Source organism: Danio rerio, chromosome 23 (assembly GCF_052040795.2).
Source record: "Danio rerio strain M-AB ecotype USA chromosome 23, GRCz13ab, whole genome shotgun sequence".
NCBI classification, from domain to species: domain Eukaryota; kingdom Metazoa; phylum Chordata; class Actinopteri; order Cypriniformes; family Danionidae; genus Danio; species Danio rerio.
This window is the reverse complement of record NC_141043.1, coordinates 16,505,776-16,531,879: the sequence shown is the minus strand read 5'-3', so window position 1 is coordinate 16,531,879 and position 26,104 is coordinate 16,505,776. Positions and strand designations below refer to the sequence as shown.

Here is a 26,104-nt window from a genome sequence, read left to right as displayed (position 1 = left end):
ATCATGAATATATAGTGCAAACACTATCATCTACCCAAAGAACACCTGAAATATATAAAATGTCACTTAGTATAGCATTGTTTTATACTTTTGCATCTTAAAAAAGCTGGCCACTATTCAGTACTATTATACGGGATATTTCAAATACGGGATATTTAAAAGAGCAAATGGCATGAAAAAAAAGCATCAGGGTTCATAAATAATGATTGAATTTCATTTTTGGGTGAACTATCCCTTTAACCTCACGTTCTCACTGTCCAGTTGATCAGTCAGCACTCTGAGGAAACTCATTATTCTCCCCTTCCTGGATCTCCCAAAGTGTGGATCTGAATGCTGAGAGTGCAGAACTGAAGCACTCAGGATCCTCCAACAGTCATACCTCAGTCAAAAACAGCACCATCAAGCCAAAACATGCATTCACACCTCCATTGGGTTTCTTTCTTCTCTCCCTCAGTGCCCACTGCCAGCATGACCCGATTGGCACGCTCTCGCACTCACTCTGCCTCCAGCATGGGCTCAGGGGACGGTTCGCGCAGCCGCACACAGACCAGTTCACAGATGGAGGGCGCCACTGGCGGCCCCGCCCTCGACAACCAGAACAGAACCATGGAGGTGTCCTGCTAAACCTCCCAGAACCAAGCCCCCATTTTATTTGGGATCATTGGTGTGTGTGTGACCCTTTTTTGTTCCCCCCCACTCTGTCGTCTCATTCTCTCGTGGCCAGAGAGTGCTGGTCTAATGAAGGGATGCATTGTTTGATGTCTAGTAATCCATGTATTTAACATGTTGGAATATTTCTCCACTGCATGGACGCACACTAATCTTCTGTTGATGTTTTTAATCTTGATTGGCTTTCTACTTTCTTACTCCATTCTTTTATAAACACTCCCCGATACGCTTTTTCGTGTATATTTTTTGGTGGCGGCTGCTGTATATTGAACATTCAGAGGGTATTCTCGTGTGTAGCGGGAGAGTTTTTGTTCCCTCTCTTGCTCTATCTAAGGTCTTCCTGCCCCTTGTGTTTACTAGAGACGACCAAACCACTTCAATTCCTTCCCGTCATCGAATGTTTCTTTCACTGCTTCGTTTTCTGTGCATTTTAAATGGTTTCTACTGCTCTTGCTGGATGGCAGCAGCTGGTTGGATTTGATTTGTAATTGAATTCAATCAGTTGTAGTGTTTCCAGAGCAGAGCTACTGATTAGCATGTCTCGGTTTAAAGTGTACTATAAACATTTGTGTTAGTATTAATTGTTTAGACCTTTCTGCAAATGGTTTACATGGAGAACTGTATTGAGGTTTTGACCTGAAGTCAAAACTTATTAAACCCCTTATTAGGAAAATCTTTCGTTTAGGTTTGCACTTAATAATTTTCACAACCTATTATTGGGAAATATCTGCTACACCAAAACAAGCCTTTAGCTGAAGTGAAGTAGTAATATTTACCATCTCTAGGTGTAAGTCAGCACGATTTTGGCTTGACGTTCTCCATTATTTCTGTACAGCGAGCTGATATCCAATTCACCTCATTATTTCGTCAACTCTGTTCGTTTTTATCGTTATTCTTTTGATTTCATTGGATGGCAATTCCCTGTTAATTGCTGATTGTACCGCTGCCTTGAGTGAGTTTGTGATGATGCGTTGTGGTTTGTCCTCCAAGCATTTAGGGGGCGTTGTACTGCATACTGTCTGCTGAATATATATTAATTTGTACGAAATATTGAAATAAAGTAGTTGTACATAAAACTTAAGTGTGTCTGGGATGTCATTATTACATCATTTTACAATTGCTAATACAGTGTCTAACTACATGTCATACCACATGTGCTAACAAGTGTTTTTCCTAACCATCTGTGACAGAGATGATTGTAGAAACCATTTCTATTTCCGCAACATCGCACCAAAACAGCACCATAAACCAGTATTTCTCAACCACGTTCCTGGAGGATCACCAGCACTGCATGTTTTGGATGTCTCCTTTGTCTTTTACATCCATTACAGGTCTTCTAGTCTCTGCTAATAAGCTTATGATCTGAATCAGGTGTGTTTTTAGGTGTGCAAGAATCTGAATCAGGTGTGCAATTTAATAACGCATGCCAAATGGAAAAAAAAAAAAAAAAACTTTGCGGTGTGCGTGTGCGGACCTTTACTTGACAGCTGCATATGTCGATCTTGTCAGAAAAAATGCCGAAAAGTTCTACATGATTGTTTTTATTGATCGCGGTGTTTACTTAATTAATGCCTCTAATACATGCATACTCAACGTCTTAATTTCATTTCAGTTTAGTTCAGTTATGACTTTAGTCGGATATATATATAGGCTATATATGAAGGACAACAATTTTATAAAGAAACTAATATTAAGAAAGCATTTTGTCACTGACTGACAAAGAATAAAAAATGACTTTAACACTGTAAACCCTGAGTGGAATAATCAGGAGATGGATCAGGGCAGAGCAGTAGCCTCACTAGAATATACTCATAAAACATTATTTTCTGGGTTAAACTAAAATTGCTTCAGCAACCATATGTCAACAAATTGTAAAATACACACACTTTACATTTGTTGTTGTCGTAAGCTTTTATTTTATTACCAAAACAAATGTATTTTTTTTCAACCCTCCCTCCTCTTCCAAATTCAAGATACAGTTAAAAGATATGATAAAAATGTAATCAATTCATTTATAAATAAAGTATAATGAATAAACTAAGTAATTTATTTGGTAATTCAAGCATTTTATATATGCACACAATCCATACACAGCCATAGATGTGTAGAAATATGGGTAAACTATTGATCTTATTCTAAAATGCGGAAGTGCGCCTGTTTTCGCGATTGTCTTAGAACTTCCGATTCAGTCGCCTGTGGAAGAAATGACTAGGAATAATAAACGGCAGAAAACGGTCAAACTACTTGGTCTACAAACAAATGTTTGCATGACTATACAGACCAAGTAGAATAATATATTAAGAAAATATCAAATTGCAACATCAAGCAGCGTAATGAGCAGTTTTTAACGTCAAAAAATGAACGGAAGTGAATGAGACCGGAAGTCTCAAGCCAAAAAGATTCAAATGGCAGCGCCCGCTCGTCGGCGGAGAATAAGGTGAATAGTTTGAGTACCAATTCCCACTAATAACTACTGGCTTATTATCTTCATTCTGTTATGATATTGGCTATTCATTAGTACTCTTAAAGTATGATCTCATTCTACAGCCATAAAATCTTAGTTATTGGTTTGTTGTTTACAGGAATTACAAATTAGTGTGACCACAATATGTATACTTATTAATAAAACTAATTGTGAAATAATAATTGTATTTATTATGTAGTATATTCTTCTGAAGGTTATATCACAAATGTTTCCCAAACCCAGTTGGTTATGTCTAAACATATCTCATTTGAAAAATAAATTGTTTGTATTAAATCAGTGTTAAAATGAAAGCAGCATAATTTACAGCAGTGTCTCTCAACCACGTTCCTGAAGAACCACCAATCTTCTTAACCAAACACACCTGATTCAGATCATCAGCGCATTAGCAGAAACTGAAAGACCTGTAATGAATGTATCAGACAAAGGAGACAAATCAAAAACATGCAGTGCTGGTGGTTCTTCTGGAACATAGTTGAGAAACACTGATTTACAGAATTACGTTCTCTGATTGTGTAAATTACAGAAGAAACAAACTCATGGCTCTTCTTTGAATTTTTTTAGTAGCTTTATAGGAATGCTTCTTTGTTGAATGCAGTGCTGCTTACTGATCTACACTAATACAACAGAGCGTCAGCAGTGATTGGCCTGGCTTGTGATATCACACTTGGAGGAATTCTGAACCACACATTTTTACAGACTGCTTGTGATTTATGGCGATCATAAACAGAGGTGAGTGTTTTTTTTTTTTTTTTTTTTACCATTGTAAGCTGTTTACATACTGTAAGTACAATATGCTTGTGATTATAAAACTGAATCTTGCATAGGACTGACATTTCCACAATTGGTCATGGTCAAGTGAAACGAAATGTTTTTAAAAACCTTGACTAACACCATAATTGGACCTCAAGAAAAAATGTCTCAAGTGACCCATATGATTTGAAAACACTGCTTCATGTGCTAGTAATAACATGCACTACTATATGTGACAGTGAAGCTTTTTCTGTCATCTCAGCCAGCTGTAAAACTTTCCCTTCACACTCAAGATTTCAGCTTTTATTGATTGTACATATGTGGTCAGAGATGACACATTTAGATGCTATTTATAGAAACTGAGGTACAACACACTTGAGACATTGACCACATTCGATAAGTGATCTGTGCTCAGTCGTCTTCCCGTCTCATGTGCTTGATAGGAGAGATACTGCTTTTATGTCATTTTTGCTTACTGTTATAGATTTTTTTTATTTGCTGGTTTGAAATTGATGTTTGTTGAACTCTGGTAACCTGTCATCCCACTATCACTATAATTATCTCAGTGGGTTTGTCATGGCAACAAACATCGGAACGTCTTCAGTAGCATCGATTAACATTTAGTATGAAGTGACGCTCAGTTTATATGGTGCAAATGAGACACTGATGATAAACTCCTGATATAATCACTGAAGCTGCAAAATCTTGTAAAATACTCTATACACCAACAAACACATGAAAAGCAAACTCATATAATACATCAAATACATCTAATTATTGCACAAATGCTACTTAAACATTTCTATGAAATGATTGCTCATACATACAAACTCTTGCACCTATGAAGTGATCGTGTGTAGATACACTGTTAATATTTTTCTGTAGAATTTACAGTAACTTACTAGCAACAATTCGCCAGTAACCTACGATAAATCAATTACAGCATATATATATATATATATATATATATATATATATATATATATATATATATATATATATATATATATTTATATATATATATAGTAATTTTCACACTGCAAGTTAAAATACAGTAACATATCTGTCCTACAGTAAAATACGGTTTACATTACAATGAAATGCTGTGTCATTTATTAAGTGTATAGGCCTTTACATGACTGATTGCATATACATCTAAACTTGTAGTTTCAAATTAAATTAATACTCCAGTAATTATTACTTCTATTACCAATACCATTAATAATAAAATTAGTAATAATGATGATTGAAATGAATAATTTAAAATGAAACGAACAAGATGTGCTTTAACTGCAGACTGTCAGCTTTAATTTGAGGGCATTAACATTCAAATCAGGTGAATGCTATTGCAATTACAACAGTTTGCGGATGTGCCTCCCACTTGTTAAGGGTCCAAAAGTAATTTGTAAAGAATAATAATCATAAATCAAACTTTCACTTTGTAATTCTTGGTTGCAAATTCTTTGCAGTGAATTACAGCCTGAAGTCTGGAACGCATAGACATCATCAGACGCTTGTTTCATTCCTGGTGATGCTCTGCCAGGCCTCTACAGCAATGGTCTTCAGTTCCTGCTTGTTCTTGGGGCATTTCCCCTTCAGTTTTGTCTTCAGCATATGAAATGCATGCTTAATCGGATTTAGGTCAGGTGACTGATTTGGCCTTTCATAATATTTCACTTTATTCCCTTCAAAAACTCTTTGTTTGCTTTTGCAGTATGCTTTGGGTCATTCTCCATCTGCACTGTGAAGCGTCGTCCAATGATTTCTGAAGCATTTGGCTGAATATGAGCAGATAATATTGCATGAAACACTTCAGAATTAATCCTGCTGCTTTTGCCAGCAGTCACATCATCAATTAATACAAGAGAACCAGTTTCATTGACAGCCATACATGCCAACGCCACTACTACCACCATGCTTCACTGCTTAGGATCATGAGCAGTTCCTTTCTTCTTCCATACTCTTCTCTTTCCATCACTCTGGTACAAGTTGATCTTGATCTCATCTGTCTATAGGATGATGTTCGAGCATTGTGAAGGCCTTCATGTTTTTGAGGCTCACCAATGGTTTACATTAATGGTGAACCCTCTGTATTCATCTTGTTGTAGTCTTCTCTTGATTGTTGACTCTGACACATACAGTTCGCCTATCTCCTGGAGAGTGTTCTTGATCTGGCAAAATATTGTGAAGGGGGTTTTCTTCACCAGGAAAATAATTATTTGGTCGTCCACCACAGATGTTTCTGTGGTCTCCCGGATCTTTTGGTGTTGCTGAGCTCAATGGTGCGTTTTTTTCTTTTTAAATGTTCCCAACAGTTTTTTTGGCCACACGTAATGAGTTTTTGTTTTTTAGCCTAATGATGGATTGCTTGACGGCTCTTTGGATCCGTTGAGAGTTGATAGTAACAGATTCCAAATGCAAATAGCACACTTGAAATGAACTCTGGACCTTTGATCTGCTCATTGTAATTGGGATAATGAGGGAATTACACACACCTGGCCATGGAACATCTTGGAAGCCAATTGTCCAATTACTTTTGGACCCTTAACAAGTGGGAGGCATATATGCAAACTGTTGGAATTCCTACAGCCTTCACTTGATTTGGATGTAAATACCCTCAAATTAAAGCTGACAGTCTGCAGTTAAAGCACATCCTGTTCATTTCATTTCAAATCCACCATTGTGTTGGTGTATAGAGCCATACTATAATAAACAAAAACAGAAGGCTTTAAATGAGTTGCATAACAATCCAAAACTACACACAGAAGCTATTTAAAGAGAAAAACCTGAAAATGTCTTGGAAAAATAACAACTGAATAATATATTTAGATGTGGTGACTGTAGTAGCTGAACAATCATCTCCAGTCTATTTAACTATTTGCTTCATGTCATGGGTGCATCACCATCTCAGAAGCACATTCATTTTACAATTATAAAACGGCCTGTCATCAATTATTTTTTTGCATATGAACTGAATAGCTTGTGCCTAAATACACCACAACGATAAGATCTCAGAATTAACCACAAACCAAATTAAAACAAACATAACTGTCCTCCTCGTGTCGTGCTAATGACGGAGTTTAAGGGTAGATCAACTAGTTCTGCCAACATCATTTGTCAACATTCTGTTTTATTGTTGAATATGAAATTTAACTGATATAATAAAAGCAAGGCATATGTTGCCATCAAGGGCATATATTTGCACTTTACATGAGTGGGGACGGGTGAACACAAAAAAAATACTCACTTCATAAAATGTATTAAGTTAAATTAAATAGTCAGGGGGGTTAAAAGACCAAAAGTTGGATTATTATTATTATTATTATTATGTTTGAATTTTTCTTATTATTTAAATGGTCAACTTCTGACTAAGGAAATGCTGGCCAGTCAACAAGTTACTCTGAGAGATTAAGAGAACTGGCATGGGTCAAATACTTTTACATGTAGCTGTTTATTCTGCAGTTTTCAGGGCATATTATTCACCGACTGTATCAGTCTGTTATAACGTTAGACTGTGCATTAAAGCGAGAAAAATCATGAGCATTAACGCCGTTATCGTGATGGACTCATTTAGTAGCGATCTTGGGCTTATGTGACTTAGACTCTTCAGGGAAAAATTTTGCCGCTGCCTTCCTCAGTTGTGTGTCACTCCACACACACCTTATTCTTGTTTTGGCACTCGCTGCTTGTATCTGAATGCACCTACAGCCTCTCACATGACGGCAGGGATAGGCGCAGCCAATCACAATGTTCATATGTGTTTGAGGGGAGGGTCGACTCAGAGAGAACATGATTTAACCCTTTCTGCATGTCTAGGTTAAAAAAAATTTTTATTCAAAGTTTATTAAATTATTGGTGGGGACATTTTATTAGTTGGCAGATATTGCTGGGAACGTGTCCCCTCTGTCCATGCTATATCTATGCCCTTAGTTGCCATCTTTAGTTTTTATGATCTCTGAGGGAGCAATCCCTCAAACCAATTTTATTCTTTTTTTTTTTCTTCCGCTTAGTCTCTGACTTATCAGAGGTCACCACAGTGGAATGACTATTCCAGCATATGTTTTACATAGGGGATTCCATTTCAGCTGTAATTTAGTTCTGGGAAACACCCATACACACTCAGATTCACACACACACACACTCATACACTAAAGCCAGTTTAGTGTATTCAATTCACTCGCATGTCTTTGGACTGTGGAGTAAACCAGAGCACCTAGAGGAAACCCTCGCCAACACGGGGAGAACATGCAAACTCCACACAGAAATACCAACTGACCAAACCGGGACTTGAACCAGCGACCTTCTTGTTGTGAGGCGACAGTGCCAACCACTGAGCCACCATGCCGCCTTTCAAAAAGTATATATTTTTTTATTTTAATTTTATGAGAGATGCATTTTTGACCCTTAAAATAAAACATAAAAGTATGATAGAGCCGCATTAATGTGCTAAAACCCAGCTTTAAAAATTGTGCATCCATCATGTCTCAGAATGTGATCGTTTTGTTTTTCCCAGACAGGGTTTAAAATATTAATGACTGCTCATTATTTGTCGTTATTTGTTTAGCATCTATAACAGGTGAGTATCTGAATCCAAATCTGATCATTCAGTTTCCATGGCAGTTATTACCATGGCGATCTTCCTTGATTCATTTGGAAACCTCATTTGATTTGGAATTTCAGGTTGTTTTGTTTTGAATCTGCCTCTTCTCTTGCCGTCAATCAGCCCTTGACATCATGACATTCAAAAGCTTTCCCTCTGCTGACATCTGTGTTGTGTATTAGAGGACCTCAAAACATTTTCACAACACCTTTCTGCCTGCGCTCACTTTCAGACATCTGTGCGTCAGCAAAGGAGAGACAGTTAGACCTGTTCGTCACAGGAAACTGCAAGTGTGCAGTAAATAAAGCCGCCTGCCTCCAGCGTGCACGCTAAAACACAGAGAGCACAGCAGCATCAACATCATCCTTCACCTCAGTCTAAGAACATCAGCTAACCATAACCCTAACCTTGGGGGTGAAATTGCTCTCAGTATCTCAGTTTTCAGATGTGCATGTGAGGAGCTCTGTTTGCTCGTGCAGAAAGGATTATCATCAATTCCACTCTGAGGACCATGATGTGAGTGCCATACTTTGTTTTGTGAAATGTGATTTAACACAATTCTTGAGTTGTGTTTAGTTTACTTAAATTTGTAAAAAGATTTAAGTTAACTTAATCGATTTGTGTCGACAGCAAGTAGGAATTGTGTGGAACCCAGCTTTTTTTACAGTGGATAATTGATGTTAAGTGTTTCAAAGATCGTGTGCTGAATATTTGTATATACTTGACCTAAAAAAAAATAATATTTGAGCCTTTTCATAGTGAATATAGGCAATGTGTTATGGTGCATTTAAACAAAACAGACTTATTAAAGGTATTTAAGGATTTATTTATTAAAATATTATTTTAGTCACCAAACATCTTTAGAAACAGAAACAATGATGTTTAAATTAATGCAAAATATTGCAAAAAGTAAATACAAACTTCAAAATTGCAACTGAATGTCGTATTTTTTTTGTTTCTCTTGATTTTTGCTCTTTTAAAAAAAAAAGGTTTGTTTATATATTTATAAATGTATATATAAAGTCTCTAAGATATAAATTTAGGCTACTCTGTGTTAGACCGCTATCGCAAGTTATTTTGTTAGATAAGCTCCAGATTTTTCTTTAGTACAGACTAATCTAATGTATATTCACAAATATAGTATCATATAGCACCCAATAGGAAATATTAATTTAAATGAGACTTTTATCCCAATAATACAGTCACAGTCACTTTATTATTGGGAAAATGAACGTATGATTCCATCAAAGTTCTGAGGTGTTTTGTCACATTTGGTCTTCAGTATACTCAGAAATTTGTTTTTGTCTTTCTAATTTTGGATTATAATCTTTGTTTTTATTTCTGTTTTTACTCTTAAGCATTTACTTGCATTTACAAGGTACCAGTACCATAAAAATTACACACAAACCCCCCTCCAAAACATTTTTGGTTGAGAGAAAACTGGGAATGAACACTTTATATAATAAACTAATTACTAAACAAAAAGGGGGACACATGTCTGTGTGTGTCATGTAAACATGAGAAGTTCTGAACTTCAAAGTTGTAACCTTGAATCAAAGTCAGGATCGTCTTGAAAAGCGTGCTGCTCTTGCACAGAAGTCTTCCTTCAAGGGAGTTTTAAAGAAACGTGTGGCTTTGTGTGCCATTTTGAAATCTGTGTCTGTCAGTGTGATAACAACATAATCGTTTCAAGTTTCAAAGTATTGATCAATCATTTTTTGCAATGATTTTTATCTTTATCTTTGATTGATGTCCTCTAAAACTTAGCTTTCTTTAGGCCAGGGTTGCCCAAACTCGGTATTGGAGGGCCGGTGTCCTGCAAAGTTTAGTTCCAATCCCAGTTAGACACACATGAAGCAGCTAATTAGGTTCGTTCTAGGTATACTACACTCTCAGAAATCAAGAGCTGTCACTGGGGTGGTGTCTTTTCAAAATGTACATATTTGTACTTAAAGGGTTCATATTGGTACCTCAAAGGTATATCTTAGTACCTAAAAATTCACACTTTTGTACTTTTTAGGTATTGATATGTACATTTGGGGTATTAATAAGGACCCGTTTGTCACAAATGTATATCTTTTGAAAAGGTACCAACCCAGCGACAGCTCTTGTACCTTTATATCTGAAAGTGTAGAAACTTCAAGCAGGTGTATCGAAGGAAGTTGGAACTAAACTATGCAGGACACCGGCCCTCCAGGACCAAGTTTGGCCATCTCTGCTTTAGACTATAGTCACTCAGTTTCACATTCGGTTTCTGTTAAAGTCCCTGTATTTCTATTAAATAAATTCTGCTGATTATTTTTCTAAACATTTTGCTGACTTCATTTTAGGGCTGAGAATTGAAATGTGTTCAGCAGAATAGTGTCACAGCAGTTGGAGCTCGAACCTTCTTGCCATGAGGCGACAGTGCCAACCACCGAGGCCACCATTTTGCCCTAATTCAATATTATTTACCAACATTTTAGTCCTCTTTGTTGCACATTTGAAACAAAACCTCTAGGCTTAAAAGAAAGCCATAACAAGCCCTATCTACAACAGGACGTTAGTAGCCTTGCTCTTATATTTGACTAAAATCTAGATATGATGTTAAACATTCATAAAAAATTGAGAAATTATCTATTTTTGAATGCGTATGTTACTTTGAACCCTTTAAGGGGCACACCTTGAAAAAATCTTTTTTGGCCCACATCTTGTATTAAATAATACACTGGCACCCCTCTGATAAATAGTAATACGCAATTAAACTAATAATGATAACCTATGAGTAAAAGGTCAGCCAGGTGGTTATTATGCCTGACAAAGGGTTAACAGCTTTCTACTTTCATATTTAAAGTTTAATTCAATGTGCTTTCTTTGTAATGTTCTGTATATGTTGTACTCCATGATAGCTGTCTTCATATGTAATCAGTTACATTTGTGTTGTGGTGTGGTGGGTATGAGGTCTGTAATTTGGACCTGGTGGCCCTGATGACCCAGTGAGAGACCCATCTGTGCCACCAGTTGACCATCTGCTCTGTAATGCCACATAGCTGTAGCATCAGTGCCTTTGTTTTGCAATATGGAGAAATATTACTCTCAGAGCTCAGTATTGCGTGCTAATATAGCTATCGGGTCATGAGGATGTTGAAATCATAACACCGGAGACATTTTGTGCGTTCGTTATTTGCAGGGATTGAATTGAAGAGTTTAGATGCATAAAAACTCTTAATGCCGTCTGAAATTTTCCCCTAAAATGAGCATTTTTATCAGGCTCCTATGTGTATGTTTAGTAATATCACTTTTATTATTTATTTTCGATGGAAATCTCAGACGGCACTTAAGTTTTTGCATCTGAACTCTTCAATTATAGTTCCATTACAATGTAGTAAACTATGTAATAACATACAACAGTATCAGCGCAAGGGGAGAAAAGCATTTGTGTTTGTTATCACGTCTTTTAAAGGCTTTACAGTGATTGTTTTTCACACCAACGCTGTGGGAAGGCAGTGGAAGATTAAAGATTAAGTCAAAGGCAAGGCATTAATTATATATATATATATATATATATATATATATATATATATATATATATATATATATATATATATATAATTTATATTTTTTTGTAAATTGTTGTTACATTAGCAAATTAATTTTATGCGCAAAACTGGATTATCGCATAAAAGATATGTGAATAAAGCAGCGTTTCCATCTGACGAGTCAAAAGCGAACGAGTTAAAAGTGAACAAAATCGTCACTTCCTGATTAACTGCCATCAAATATCAGCAGTATAAATGGAATTTGCTGCAGGAGAAGCTGCGTGAATCTGTTCATTTAATGAATGACTTGCACCTCAGAAGACTATGAATACACGCAATAAACATGTGTTTGGTTCAGTAAAAGTGTTTCCATCGCAGTTTAAGCTTCTTATCCAATCTTATCTTATCCAATAAAAGTTTGTCCCACTCAGTTGTGCGTGTACGTTTTTAATGCACATTTTCTAAATGTATGCACATCTTGGCGTTTCCATCAAACCATTTTTTAATGTGCATCTCCAAAATGTGCAAAAAATAGTTGATAGAAACGTAGCTATTGTCATTCTGCAAAATATATTTATTTAGAAATAAAGCAACAGGTATTTTGTCTTTTACATATTAAAATATATATTATAAAATGTCATATTTCCAAAAATTATAACCTTTTGGTGAAAAATGGGTATATTTGAAAGATTGTGATAAAAGTATAAAGACTAGAAAAAAACAGGTAATTAGTTTTTATGTGCATCGTTTAATATGTTGATACATTTTTCCTTTTTATTTTATAAAAAAATATACTGGTTCAGGAAAAAAGAAGATTTAACTAAGCATTTATTAAATTTATTTAATTAATTAAAAAATTCTAAATTTACCAGACATTAAAAGATTAATTTAAACATTTGTTTGATTCATTTATTATTTATCTTATTATTTATTACAATAGTAATTACAACTGGCTCAGAAAAAAAAGCAAAATACAGTCAGAACTATTACCCCCTCTGCAGAATTACTATTATATTTTCAAATATTTAAGAAAGAAAAAAATCAAAAGGGTCAGAATTAATAGTCCAAATAAAAAATATTGCTGTCATCATGGCAAAGATAAAATAGATCAGATATTAGAGATGAGTTGTTAAAAAATGTTTAACACATGTTTGAGCAGAATGTTTCATGCAAATGTTGTTTACTTAAACAGGGCCTATAAAACTGTGATGTAACTGATTGTGACTAAAAACAGCAGAATGTTCTCAGCATTAAAGCAGATCTATTTTTAGATCGGCCACCCCATTTCTTCTTCTTTTTTTTTTTTGGGCCATGTCTGTGATAATGAAAGTGTGGATGGAAAGTTTTCATCTTAGTACACAAGTGGTTTATCGACATCCTGCCACTTTGTTCAAAGAGTTGCATAAAGAAGCCATGGCTTGATAACTCACGAACATCAGATTTAATTTAATTTATTTATGTATATGTATTTTATTTTAATTTATTAAATCTCTTATTACTTTATTTATTTGTTTATTTTCAGGTTCAGTTCAATATAATAAAGTTTGTATTTATTTATTTTGCTTGTTTATTAATGTTTTTTTATGTTGGTTTATTTATTTATATATTTAATATATTTAAATATTGTATTTGAGTTATTTAATTTGAATGTATTTAAATGTCATTTTCTATTATTTCATTTGTTTAGTCATTGGTTTGTTTGTTCTCTCTGGCTCTCTTCTTTCAAATTATGGTATTTTAATTACATGTTTATATTTATTTATTAAAATTTTATTTGTTTCATTGTATTCATTTATTTTAATCTTTATTTTATTTGAATTTTTTTTTATTTGAATGTAATATTTTATTTGTTAATTCATTTGTTTGTTCTCTCTTCTGCCTTCAGATTGTTTTTTATTAGGTCAATTGGTCATTTAATTTTATTTATTTTTAAATGTGTTTTATTTAAATTGTTTATTTATAAAAATATTTGTTGTTAAATGTTTTTATTAATTTGTATATTTTTGTTTTCTTTACATTTGTTTATTTGTTTTAATTTATTTCTTAACTTAATTAACTTTAATTCATTAAAATGTAATATTCTATTTATTAATTCATTTATTTGTTTCTTTGTTCTCTCTCTTCTGCCTTCAGATTGTTTTTAATTATTAGGGTAATTAAATGTCTATTTATTAATTTTATTTTTTTTAATTAAATAGTATATATTTATTAAAACTGTTTATTGTTTAATTTGTATTAATTTATTCGTTTTAAAGTTTATTTACATTTGTTTATTTATTTCAATGTATTTATTTGTTAATCCATTTAACTGTAATATTTTGTTATTAATTCATTTATTTGTTTATTTATTAATTTGTTGTCTCTCTCTTCTGCCTTCAGATTGTGGTCCCCATCATCTCTGTGCAGGTAAACACTGTAGATCAGTATGGGCAGTCGGCCCAGTAAAGACCGGCGTGGATCCAATGCCCATGCTGTCCTGTTGGACACAGAGGACAGCAACGGCCCGCTGACCATGGGTGAGTACAGACACGCATCACTTTATACATGAACAACAGAAAAGCTGCTGTAAGAGAACATACGGTATGGTTTTACTACGAAAGCATTCAGTGGGTCTTCGCCCCAAAAATAAATATTTAGTTGCGATTTACTCTACTTATTTTAGTGGTTTTTTTTCTGTTGAACACAAAAGAAGATATTTTGAAGAATGTTGGAAATTGGTAACATTTTACCTTACAGTTGGAAAAAATGCAGTGGATGTAGAAAGTACATGTGCAATGTCTAAAATCAGAACAAAACGACAAGCTTTTAACAAACATGAAATGAATGAACAAATAAATGAATGCAGGGGGGATTTTTTTGTGGACTCGTGAGTTTTTCAGCATAGCCTGACACAGTAAAAAATGAAAAACATACACAGAAAACACACATAAACATATGCATTACTGATTAGTGTTCAACAAGTCTAACTGACACTGGAATAAGGGAGTTTTGAGCCTACTCCACTTGCATTGAGACATTCCGTGTCTTCTGACTGAGGGTAAGAGATCATACCATGGGAAGAGTACATGAGACAGATCGCTCAAAATTATTTTCGCTTCATTTACAGTGCATTGCTCGTATCTATAGTCTAAGTGCTGGTAAAGATTTTTAGTCCTATAAGCTTTATGGCAAATCTGATAGTTTTGATTTCAAATTTACAGAAAGATTGGCATACCATGTGGATACACCATACCTGATAACACTCTCACAATACAGACTGATGAAAAAGATACAAGATTTGTTTAATTAACACCATAAAAACCATAATCCACGCAAAAAATAAAGCCTATAATGGAGTTTTTTAATAGATCCAATTGACATGGGTGTCCCATGTAAGAAACTTACCTTGTTTACTGTTTTCCACCATAAAATCCCCAAAAATAAAATAAAAATGAATTTATGTGATTACACACTGAATACTTGCATTTGACCTCTATCAAATAGATTAAAATGATAAAACACACTTTTTAGTCACAAACCTCATAGATGTTTGCAGTAAAATTGTGTCAAATATGATGTTAAACTATTATGTCTACAGTCAATGTACAGGTAACTTTAAATAATGAGTTCATGTATTTACTTTATTAATAATCAGACATCAACTGTTTACATGTAACATTAGTGAATGCACTCAGTTAACAAGAACAAACTATGAACCACTTTACTTCCGTTACCGAACATCAACAAAGAATAATTAATACTGTGTAAATGTATTGTTGATGTTAGTAAATGCATCATCTTCCATGAGTTAATGTTAGTTATGGGGTTACCAATTGTCTGTGTAATCTTTATCTTAAATAAATGTTGAGATACCAATAGCTAATATGACTGACTGAAGTTGTGTGTGTGTATGTGTGTGTGTGTGTTTGTGTGTAGAAAGTATCAGATATGTGCTGGTGTCTCTGTATGACTATCCATCCAGAGGTCCGGGCGACTGCGCCATTAGAGTCGGAGAACGCCTCAACATTCTGTCAGAGTAAGAGCACTGATACACAACACAACATGAGTCTGATCAGGGTTATACGTCTGATAATATAACGTGTGTGTGTGTGTGTGTTACAGTGAGGGAGAGTGGTTTAAAGTCAGCTCATCAGCCACAGGAAACGAGAGCTACATCCCCAGCAACTACACCGCCAAACTCTACAACAGGTGAGTAATCACAATCAGACTGTTGTGCTCTTTCCAGATCATTCCTACACGTCTATGCTTTGCGTGAATTATGGGAGTTACTTCTGATTAGGGATTTTAATAAAAAAATAAAATGAAGTGTCTCTAAAAATTGGAAACGAGGGTTTCATTCTCCTCGATGCTAGCTAATCATTTAACTAATGTTATTTAGTCCCAGAACAAATGTCCAAAACCACAACAAACTGACTTAAAATTAACAGAAATTAAACAAACAAGCTTCAAATATACAGTCAAACATTAAAAGACCACTTATTACAATTGACAAGTTACTTTCGGAAACCTGAATAACTTTCTGCGCAGTGACATTAGAGTTGCGTATGAAACATTATTGTACTGCAGAGTTTCTCAACCATGTTCCTGGAGAACCACCAGCTCTGCACATTTTCTATGTCTCCTTAACCAAACACACCTGATTGAGGTCATCAGCTCATTAGCAGAGACTGAAAGACCTGTAATGGGTGAGACAAAGGAGACATCTAAAACATACAGTGCTGGGGATCCTCCATGACGTGGTTGAGAAACACTATGGTATGCAAAAAAAAAAAAATCAGGATTATTAAGTTACGTTTACTTTATTTTAAACTTATTTACATCATTTTTATGATTATAACGCACAAAGACAACATACCTCTCTCTCAGTTTTCAGTATGTTTATGGATTATACCACAAGAGTGTCACTCATATAATAGTGAAGGAAGCCCCGCCTTCTAGTAAAGGAGCCAATCTTTCATTGATATAGACTCAAAGTGAAACGATTCTTTGACAGAGAGGCTCAATAGAGATGTGTGATTTTATGACCGTTTCTGCAGCTTCATTGTTATGAACCCTCTGGGGTTGACAATTGTACTGAATACTTGCCTCACAGACATGGGAAATATATAGATATCAACCTGGAAACCTCTACTTTTATACAAACCAACTACATTTAAAAACAAATGTTCTCTGGTTTTGCAATCTGTTTTAAACGAATGCCACACATACAGTCTTTCCCAGTCTGACCTCAGTGTTTTAAACGAATTCCCGCCTCCGTCATTCAAACGCAAATCACATGACGGCAAACCTGTAAACAAAGAAGCCTCTGTCATTTTGAAAGAAGATTTGAAGTCAGAAATACGTTGTAAATTACTTCAGAAGACTTTTAGTGTGATCGAACGCAGCGTTTTTCAAAGGATGATATTGTGTCAGATATTCATTCTTAAAGTAATCACATAGTTTTATTGACCGAATGCCATCTGATCGTATCCTCTATAAATTATTCAACTCATGTTTATTTCTATAGCGCCTTTACAATGTAGATCAGGGATCACCAATTTCGTTCTTGGAGGTCCTGTGTCCTGTAGATTTTAGCTCCAACCCTAATCAAAGACACCTGAACAAGCTAATCAGTCTTACTTGGTTTACTTGAAACACTGAGGCAGGTGTGTTGAGGCGAGTTGAACGAGATTGGTGACCTCTGATATAGATTGTGTCAAAGCCGTTTAACATAGATGTTGGTTTTCATGGTCTTGTTCCAATTAGGTGTGAATGCACATTAGGTTGTGCAACCTAATGTGTTTTTGATCTGATCCATTTACATTTAGAAACTAAATTCATTAGCCAGTTATTCTTAAATTTCATTGGTGATTCCAAATCTAAAATTGAAATAGGCCAGCCAAACAGTCAAGCAGAATTTGATGTTTCTTCATTCAAAGAGATAGCAGCTGCGTTTACATGCATGCGAGGTGTTTCAAAGATGGCCGCTGAGTCAAATGACTTGCCTCGAAGGGACTTTCGTGCGAACCATAATCTGAAATGGAGTCGTCACATGCGAGAAGAGTGGCTTGCTTGACTGTGTGCATACATTATGACATCACACTATGGGTGGTCTGGCTGATGGTGTGGGTGACATCATGATTCCCCCAGGGGTGCTCTGCTGATGTCAGCTGTAGTTTTTCTGAGTGGGCTCAGCTGTTGTACTACAGTGAGGACACACCGTGACCCTCTTACAGAGTACTCTGCCTACTGCTTTTTCCTCTGCTTCGGTTTTGTTCTCATACACGTCACTCACATGTGTGTGTGTTCATGCAGGTGGCAGTTTGTGGGTCTCAGCAAACGGAAATCGGAGGAACTGCTGATGCTCCCTCATAATCAGCCCGGCTCTTTCCTCATCAGAGAGAGCGAGACCTTTCCAGGTACTGATACACAGATGACACAAGACACTTTGCACTTTTTCTATGAACTATACTCTGTCATCTAGTGCAGGGGTTCCCACAATCTTCAGCCCACGACCCCCAAAATAACAATGCCAGTGACTCTTGACCCCAAATATCCTCTGAGGTAGTTCTAAATATAAACTTTGCACACAACGGAGCACACATACCAAAAGTCTACTAATCAATTAATTTTGAAAAATCACTCGCAGACCCTCCTCTATGTTCAGTTGTGGCCCTTTATTTACTTTTAATGTACGTCAGGGCCATAAAGGTGCTAAAGTTTAACATGGTGCTATAAAATCAACGTACTGTCTCTTTAATTTAACATAATCACCTCAGGGCTCGCAAAAAATGGAAAGGCTGATGGCTTTTTATTAGCACATTGTTTTTAACATAACTATTTCAAGCTATATTTTTCTTCTGTAGGTTATAGATAAAATATTAAAATATGGTCATTCTAATAGTTTAATAAACTGAATAACATTTTTGGAAATCATCAATTGACCTCCCCTCGTTGTCCTGACCCCCACTTTGGAAACCACTGATCTATGAATTATTTAAGGTTGTTTTATCATCCTGCATTGAAACCTAGATAAAGTTGTTAACACGTTGTGTCTTCTTAATATTTAAAATGTACTTTCTCTTTTTGGAGTGTTTGGTGTAAACACACTCAATTCACACACCCTCACTTCATATGTTTTATTTTTTAACAATACTTATTGATACAGAAATGTTTGTTAATACACAAATGTGGTATTTACCTACAGTTTAATTAACTATTTTTAATTTTTAATCCAATTTTCATCCAAAAGTCATGGGTGGGCTTATTTTTTTGTTTTATGCTGACTAACATCACCCAGGGGTCCGTTCTTTGTCTGTGGATTACTCAGTTAGCTGGATTTGTTTATTGACGATTTGACACTTCAGGATCATTTCGTTCTTCAAATCTGATCCGAGAGTTGTTGTCATAGCAACAGTTCTGGTAGCTCAAACCTGCTGGAGAGCAGGTTCATTTCATATAAACCGAATTAGATTGTGTCCGTTTAAGCAAAGGGAATACTGATTACACATATGAGTATGTAACAAATGCTGATATTTTCCTACAGTAGTAGTTTTATACACATGGGAAATATAGTAAATACATTTTTAACTATATATAATGTTAAAAATATATATATTGATATAACGTATGCAATCTGCACTCAAAAATAAAAGTACTAACACCTGGTGGTTCAATGAGAACATTTATTGATATGAACTTTTTAGATCGCTTTAGTACAATTTGTGTTTGATAATAGACATGCACAATATGTGACTTCATTTTAAGACAATAATACATTTATGCAGTCGTGAACATGTTTTGACAGCTAGTATGACAGTGTTTTGATGTTTTACTAAAGTTGCAGACACCTTTACCAATATCAAAATGCTTTTGTATACATCCAGTGATTCTTTACACCGATTAAGAAACCTGCTACTATAATACTGTCATGGTTACTATAATAAAGAAAATCCACTCTAACTGTAAACCTAATTAATTTGCTAAATACTTTTGCCACATGAAAGTGTAAAGCCTGCAGCCCACAACAAAGGTGGAAAGTTCATGCTTATCATATTTAACAAACTGTTTTCTTATGAATTTGATGTAATTTTGCTCTCATGGATAATTGAATATTAATCAGATGATGTCATTACCCTGCTGTGCTGTCAGCCAATCATTGCATTGCTGATCATGATTTTAAAGATCGATAAATCTGTTCTTTACAACACATGCAGCAATCTCAGATCAGTTCATCCATTTTAATCTGATTCATGAACTCGTTTGAAGAACCAAATTAGCCAGAGATCAGTTATCAAGATTAAAAGATCCGGGATCTGCCAAATCATCTTAGATCATTTAAGCGAGGTACGAAGAATGGACCCCTGATCACCATGGCACCTTAATTGCAACATGTTTACTACTATTCTTTAAGTCCACGTGAACTAAAAGTTGCTGAGGCGTTTATTTCATTATGACGATTTCCAACAAAAAATTTATATTGAGTAGGGGGCGGGGCTTACATTTTAAATCATCATTGCCTCATAACAAACTAATTGTAAAAGGGGCGTGGTTAAGTATATTGTGTCTGAAGTTGTCAAAATGACAGCAACAGTAAAGCACCACCACTTCAAACACGAAAGCAAATTTTGATTAAAGATTACCAAAACAAACTGTTTTTAGTGGATTAACTTGCTGAGATTACCTGGGGTCTGTTCTTCGTACCTCGCTTAAATAATCTAAGATGATTTGGCAGTTCCTGGATCTTTTAATCTTGTTAACTGATCTCTCGCTAATTTGGTTCTTCAAACAAGTTCGCGAATTAGATTAGAATGTCTGGATAAACTGATCTGAGATCGCTGTGTGTGTTGTGAAGGACAGATCTATCGATCCTCGAAATCATGATCAGCAATGCAACGATTGGCTGACGTCACAGCAGCGTAATGACATCATCTGATTAATATTCAATCATCCATGTGAGCAAAATTACGTCCAATTAGCAGTAAACGGCTTGTTAAATATGACACGCAAGAGTATTTATCATGTATTTTAATGCATATCAATGCCTATTTAGTTCTACATTTAGAAAAGATTTTCTTTATTTTAGTAGCCGTTTTTTAATCGGTGTAAAGAATAACTGGTTGTTTACAAAAGCATTTTGATATTGGTAAAGGTGTCTGCAACTATTGTGAAGCATCAAATCACTGACATATTAACTATCAAAACATGTTCATGACTGCATAAATGTATTATTGCTTTAAAAATTTCACATATGTTTATTATACACAATTTGTACTAAGCGATCTAAAAAGTTCATATCAAAAAGTTTTCTCTGTGCACCACCAGGTGGAAGGCTTTGTACTTTCATTTCGAGAGTGCAGATTGCATAAGTTTTATTAATATATATAACTTTATTTATTTTATGAATAACTATAACTTATAGTTATATATATATATATATATATATATATATATATATATATATATATATATATATATATATATATATATAGTTTTAAAAGTATTTACTCTTTTCCCAAGTGTATATAACTACTAATGTAAGAAAATATCAGAATTGAGAACATACTTTCTGTATTACATTTGCTTGAACTGAGCCGATCTAATCCTGTTTATATAAATTGAACCTGCTCCCGATCAGGTTTAACCTGGCAGAACTGTTGCTATGACAACAACTCTCGGATCAGCTTTGAAGAACGAAACGATCCTGGATCGTGTCAAATCGTCAATATCCAAATCCAGCTAACTGAGTAATCCACGTACGAAGAACGGACCCCTGTTCGCTTAGAGAATAACAACATGCGCTGGCAAAATAGCATTCTGAATACCATAGGAAAAGCACAGCAACATCCAGATCATCCTAGCAACTTGTTAACTAACATATTGATTGCCTCGAAAACAGCATAGAAACCAGCCACAACAATATAGAGAAACGTAACATTCTTAATACATTATCAGCTGCATACCAACCACCCAGAACACACTAGAAACTGCACATCTATGTATTAAATACCATTCTGAATACATTCTCAAAGCATTCACCCAGAACACCTTAAGAACAGCATAGCAACATGTTGAATACCATCCTGAACACATCAACAACTGGAAAGCAACCACCTAGAATACTCTAGCAACATTTGTCTTTATTTTCCCTCTCTAGGTAACTACACTCTGTCAGTGCGCAAAAGCGGCTCACAGGAGCGTGCATCTGTCAAACACTACCGTATCAGCTGTATCGACAACGGCTGGTTCTACATCTCTCCTGGACTCACCTTCAGGACCCTCTCAGACATGATCGCGCACTATTCAGGTACAGTACACACTAACACACACTTCATTGACACTTATTGCCTGGGTCATTGCTGGATGTGTGCATGACACTGATATAACGCAATACCAGTGGTGGACAGTGACAAAGTATTTTACTTTAGCTCAGATAAAACTCAGTGAATCTTCAGTTAGCAGCTCGCTGATACAGATGATTTGGTCTGAATGATGACGAGTCTTCCAGTTAATGACTCACTGATTCAATTAATATGGTTGGAACTAGTCTCCACTCAAGTTAATGATATACAGATTAAAATAATTCAACCAAAGTTAGTCTTCTAGTTAATGATTCAATGATTCAATCAATTCGGTAAGAACGAGTCTTCACTCCAGTTAATGACTCCCCGATTCAATCTATTTGGTAAGAGTTAGTCTTCCAGTTAATGACTCACTGATTCAATCAATTTGGTAGGAGCGAGTCTTCACTCCAGTTAATGACTCACTGATTCAATCTATTCAGTAAGAGCGAGTCTTCCAGTATATGACTTACTGATTCAATCAATTTGATGAGAGTGAGTCTTCACTCCAGTTAATGGAATACAGATAAAAGTAATCCAAATCAGAGTGAGTCTTCCAGTTAATGACTCACTGATTCAATCAATTTGGTAAGATTGAGTGTTCCAGTTAATGACACACTGATTTACTCAATTTGGTATTAGCGAGTCTTCACTCCAGTTAATGGTTTACAGATAAAAGTAATCCTATTCAGAGTGAGTCTTCCAGTTAATGACTCACTGATTTAATTCTAGTAAAAGCGACTCTTCACTCCAGTTAACGACTCACTGATTCTATCAACATAGTAAGAGTGAAGCTGCGTCCCAAATCGCATACTTATGCACTATTTTACGCCATTTTGTAGTATAAATAGTGTAAGTAGTGTGTTCACATTGAAAACTCTCAAAATAATAAGTGCACTTTAATTACCCGGATGATGCACTCATTCAGCCGCTAAAACGAAGTGTGTAATGATGGACACTTCACGCACTCAACGACCGCAGGTTTGCTTACGTAGCGGAAGGGGCGGAGCGATCGGACGCACATGTTGAATAACTTTATTTATTTTGGATAGTGAAAGCAAAATTCTCCTACGAGAGTAATTATAGCGCCTCCGGATGGTGAATGCGGCAATACTCACGGCAGGTATTACTTGATAATTCAGTCGTTTATTTCACTGATTTGGCAACAGTCAAACGTCATCAGGGAAACGGTTTGAATTTCCGCTTAGTAAAAAAACATTAGTGTGCCATTTGGGACAGCACTACATACATATACTATCCTGTTGAGTGTGTAAGTGCATAAGTACATAGTGCATGAGTGCATAGTGTATAGTGTGCCATTTGGGACGCAGCTTGAGCCTTCAAACCAGTTAATGGCTCAGTGATTTAATCAATCTGGTAAACCATCAGTCTTCACCCCAGTTAATGGTATACAGATTAAAATAATCCAATCAGAGTGAGTCTTCTGAGAGTCTTCATTAATTCTTCATAGAGAAATAATGACTCACTGATTCAATTAATTCAGTTGGAGTGAGTCTTCAGTTTAACGATTTACTGATTTAAGTGAAGATTCGGATAGAGCAGGGCTGCATTAGTCCAATTTGTATGCCCTTTAGGCTAACTTCCTTAGGTCTTGTTCCCTCAGATGTACAGTGTTGATTACGTCAAACAATTAGAATGCCCTAAACCCTTGAGCACTAGGAAACTTCACCGTTGTTATGTCACAATCACGTTCCATTCTTGGACATAGCTGCTAGAGTGGACATTTAAAGCAGACTAGCTAAAGACTTACCTAAAATCAAGTGATCGTCAAAATGGTACTGGAGACTTCCTCGAGGGAACAAGTGAAGGAAAGTTCATGCGTTTACAGGTTTAATAGTGGACTAGAGCACAGTATCTGTATTTTGACCTTAGTCATTGATTAATTTCATTCACCACTGGATAGAGGAAATGGCCCATCTTTTTACTCTCCCTCAAGTGTTTCCCAAACCTTTGAGTTTATGTCCTCTGTTGAACACAAAAGGTATTCTGAAGAATGTTGGAAGCCAGTACTCATTGACTTCCATAGTAGGAAGAACAAATACTATGCAAGTCAATGGCCATTTCTAACATTTTCCTCAAATATCTTCTATTTTGTTTAATTCCAAACATCTTTGAAACAAGTTGAGGGTGAGTAAATGGTGACAGGATTTATGTTTAGGTGAACTATCTCTTTAAGCATGAGTTTCAGTAGCAAAGTATGTGTGTGTTGTGGCTGGAATGTAATAGTGAACTGTCCTTCAGAAGTATCGGACGGGTTGTGCTGTACTCTCGGAGAGCCGTGCTTCATCATCGGATCCAACAATGTCCCTGTGGTCAATGGCGCTCCTCCGGTTGCGGTGAAAAGGCCAACTATCAACTGGAAAGATGTTGACAGGTGCGTCAAACACGCCACAATACAAGTTTCCAAAATAGCCATGTATCCATGAACAGATTTTTGTGCACATTTTAGCCTAATGTGCATAAAATAATGCTGAATGGAAACTCCAGACTAAAAGTAAATACTAAAAATGTACATACTGTAATTAATATATGTGCTCAAATGAGTCTGATAAACTACATTTGAAACATTTACTAAATATAAAAAACTCTCTACAGCTCTGGTGGTAGCACTTTCAGCTTAGCTTAGCATAAATCATGCAATCGAATTAGAGCATTAGCATCTCAAAAATGTTTCAAGCTTTTTCATATTTAAGGCTTTACTCTTCCGTACATTGCTGCTATACCATGACTGCCGCAGATGTAATATGCAGCACCTGAAAATAGTGCCAGGCATGATAATATACAATGTTGTTACCTAGTTACCATGGCGCCTGCTGCAGCCATGGTACAGCAGCAAATTACACCAGAATTAGTATAGTTCTGATACATTTTATTATTCGTCAGTCTTAGTACACAATGTAACTACAGAAGTCACGCTTTAATAGGGTAACTATCAGAACTTTATTTTTAAGAAAGATGCTAACGGTCTAATCTAATTCAATTATTTACGCTAAGCTAAGAGCTCTCCCTCCAAACCTGGAGATTAGCTGAATAGATTAAAAACATTTAGACTCAACTTTTGAACTCTAAGGCACTCATCAAACAAGAATAAAAAAAAAAATGGAATGTTTCAAAAGTGAATTCACAATTAAACCCCTAATGTTGCACTGGCGCTCTCATATTAAAGCTCCTTCAAATCTCTCTGTGCAGCTCCATGATCTTCAGTCAGACTAAAGAAGGAGCTGAGGATTCTCTGGTGAGCGAGGGCCTGAAGGAAGCCATCAATTCATACCTCTACATGACGGAGAAATGCGAGGACTGCTGTCAGCTCTGGGAGACGTGACAGGAGAAAGAGCGAGCGTATAAAGGACTTTCGCTCGTCTGTTTCTTAGAAGATGAGTGCAGAAGCGGTTTGGGCGTCGGATGAAGTTTTCCCTGACTCATTACTGTTCTTCCAGAGTGGGTGCTGGAGATGTCAGATGTGAGACTCGTCCTGAAAGAGCCACAGAGGAGTGTGTGTGTGGGTGGAGGAACAGATGGAGGTGGCGCATCCACTTACACACACTTGTGACGCATTTACATGAGGCGGCATGTCACTGGAAGACCAGAGGAGCTGTACTTACAGTATCAAGGAGATATTGGTCGATGTATCACTTCAATTGGAAAAAAGAATGTATTTATAACTTGGAATATTTGTTTGTAAATAAATGTACAGTTTTCAAATATCAAGTGACTTTTTGAAATTGATGAGTTTCTCTGGATA

The 26,104-nt window shown here is 35.6% G+C and overlaps 2 protein-coding genes and 1 long non-coding RNA gene across 27 annotated transcripts in view; 2 read left to right on the top strand and 1 right to left on the bottom strand.

Moving 5' to 3' along the window:
* Window positions 1-1,745, top strand: part of ndrg3b (ndrg family member 3b) — a 158,586-nt gene extending 156,841 nt beyond the window's left edge. For all 9 annotated transcript variants that reach the window (XM_087305245.1, XM_087305246.1, XM_087305243.1 and 6 more), the window contains 1 exon segment: window positions 455-1,745. In XM_087305245.1, the coding sequence (XP_087161371.1) occupies window positions 455-624 (170 nt within the window). In that variant the 3' untranslated portion in view covers window positions 625-1,745.
* A 1,088-nt stretch (window positions 1,746-2,833) lies between these two features.
* sla2b (Src like adaptor 2b) lies at window positions 2,834-26,070 on the top strand. Of its 17 annotated transcripts, none has more exons than XM_087306067.2 (10): window positions 2,834-3,106; window positions 3,781-3,883; window positions 8,737-9,020; window positions 14,402-14,538; window positions 15,938-16,037; window positions 16,124-16,210; window positions 18,317-18,420; window positions 22,158-22,307; window positions 24,607-24,736; window positions 25,552-26,070. In XM_087306067.2, exons 4-10 carry the CDS (start codon window positions 14,448-14,450, stop codon window positions 25,682-25,684), a joined length of 795 nt encoding a protein of 264 aa, XP_087162193.1. In that variant the 5' UTR covers window positions 2,834-3,106; window positions 3,781-3,883; window positions 8,737-9,020; window positions 14,402-14,447; the 3' UTR covers window positions 25,685-26,070.
* Window positions 19,672-25,462, bottom strand: LOC141380593 (uncharacterized). The gene is made up of 3 exons (XR_015523351.1): window positions 23,680-25,462; window positions 21,772-23,135; window positions 19,672-20,684 (listed from the first exon to the last, which is right to left on the bottom strand). It is a non-coding gene; the product is annotated as an uncharacterized LOC141380593 (long non-coding RNA).
* Window positions 26,071-26,104: the final 34 nt, after the last annotated feature.

Bases quoted from the DNA above. Each gene is read 5' to 3' on its own strand.
- sla2b (XM_087306064.2), top strand. From the start codon at position 14,448: ATGGGCAGTCGGCCCAGTAAAGACCGGCGTGGATCCAATGCCCATGCT. The intron at 16,038-16,123 runs GTAAGAGCACTG...TGTGTGTTACAG, and splicing joins CGCCTCAACATTCTGTCAGA to TGAGGGAGAGTGGTTTAAAG. The intron at 16,211-18,316 runs GTGAGTAATCAC...GTGTTCATGCAG, and splicing joins ACCGCCAAACTCTACAACAG to GTGGCAGTTTGTGGGTCTCA.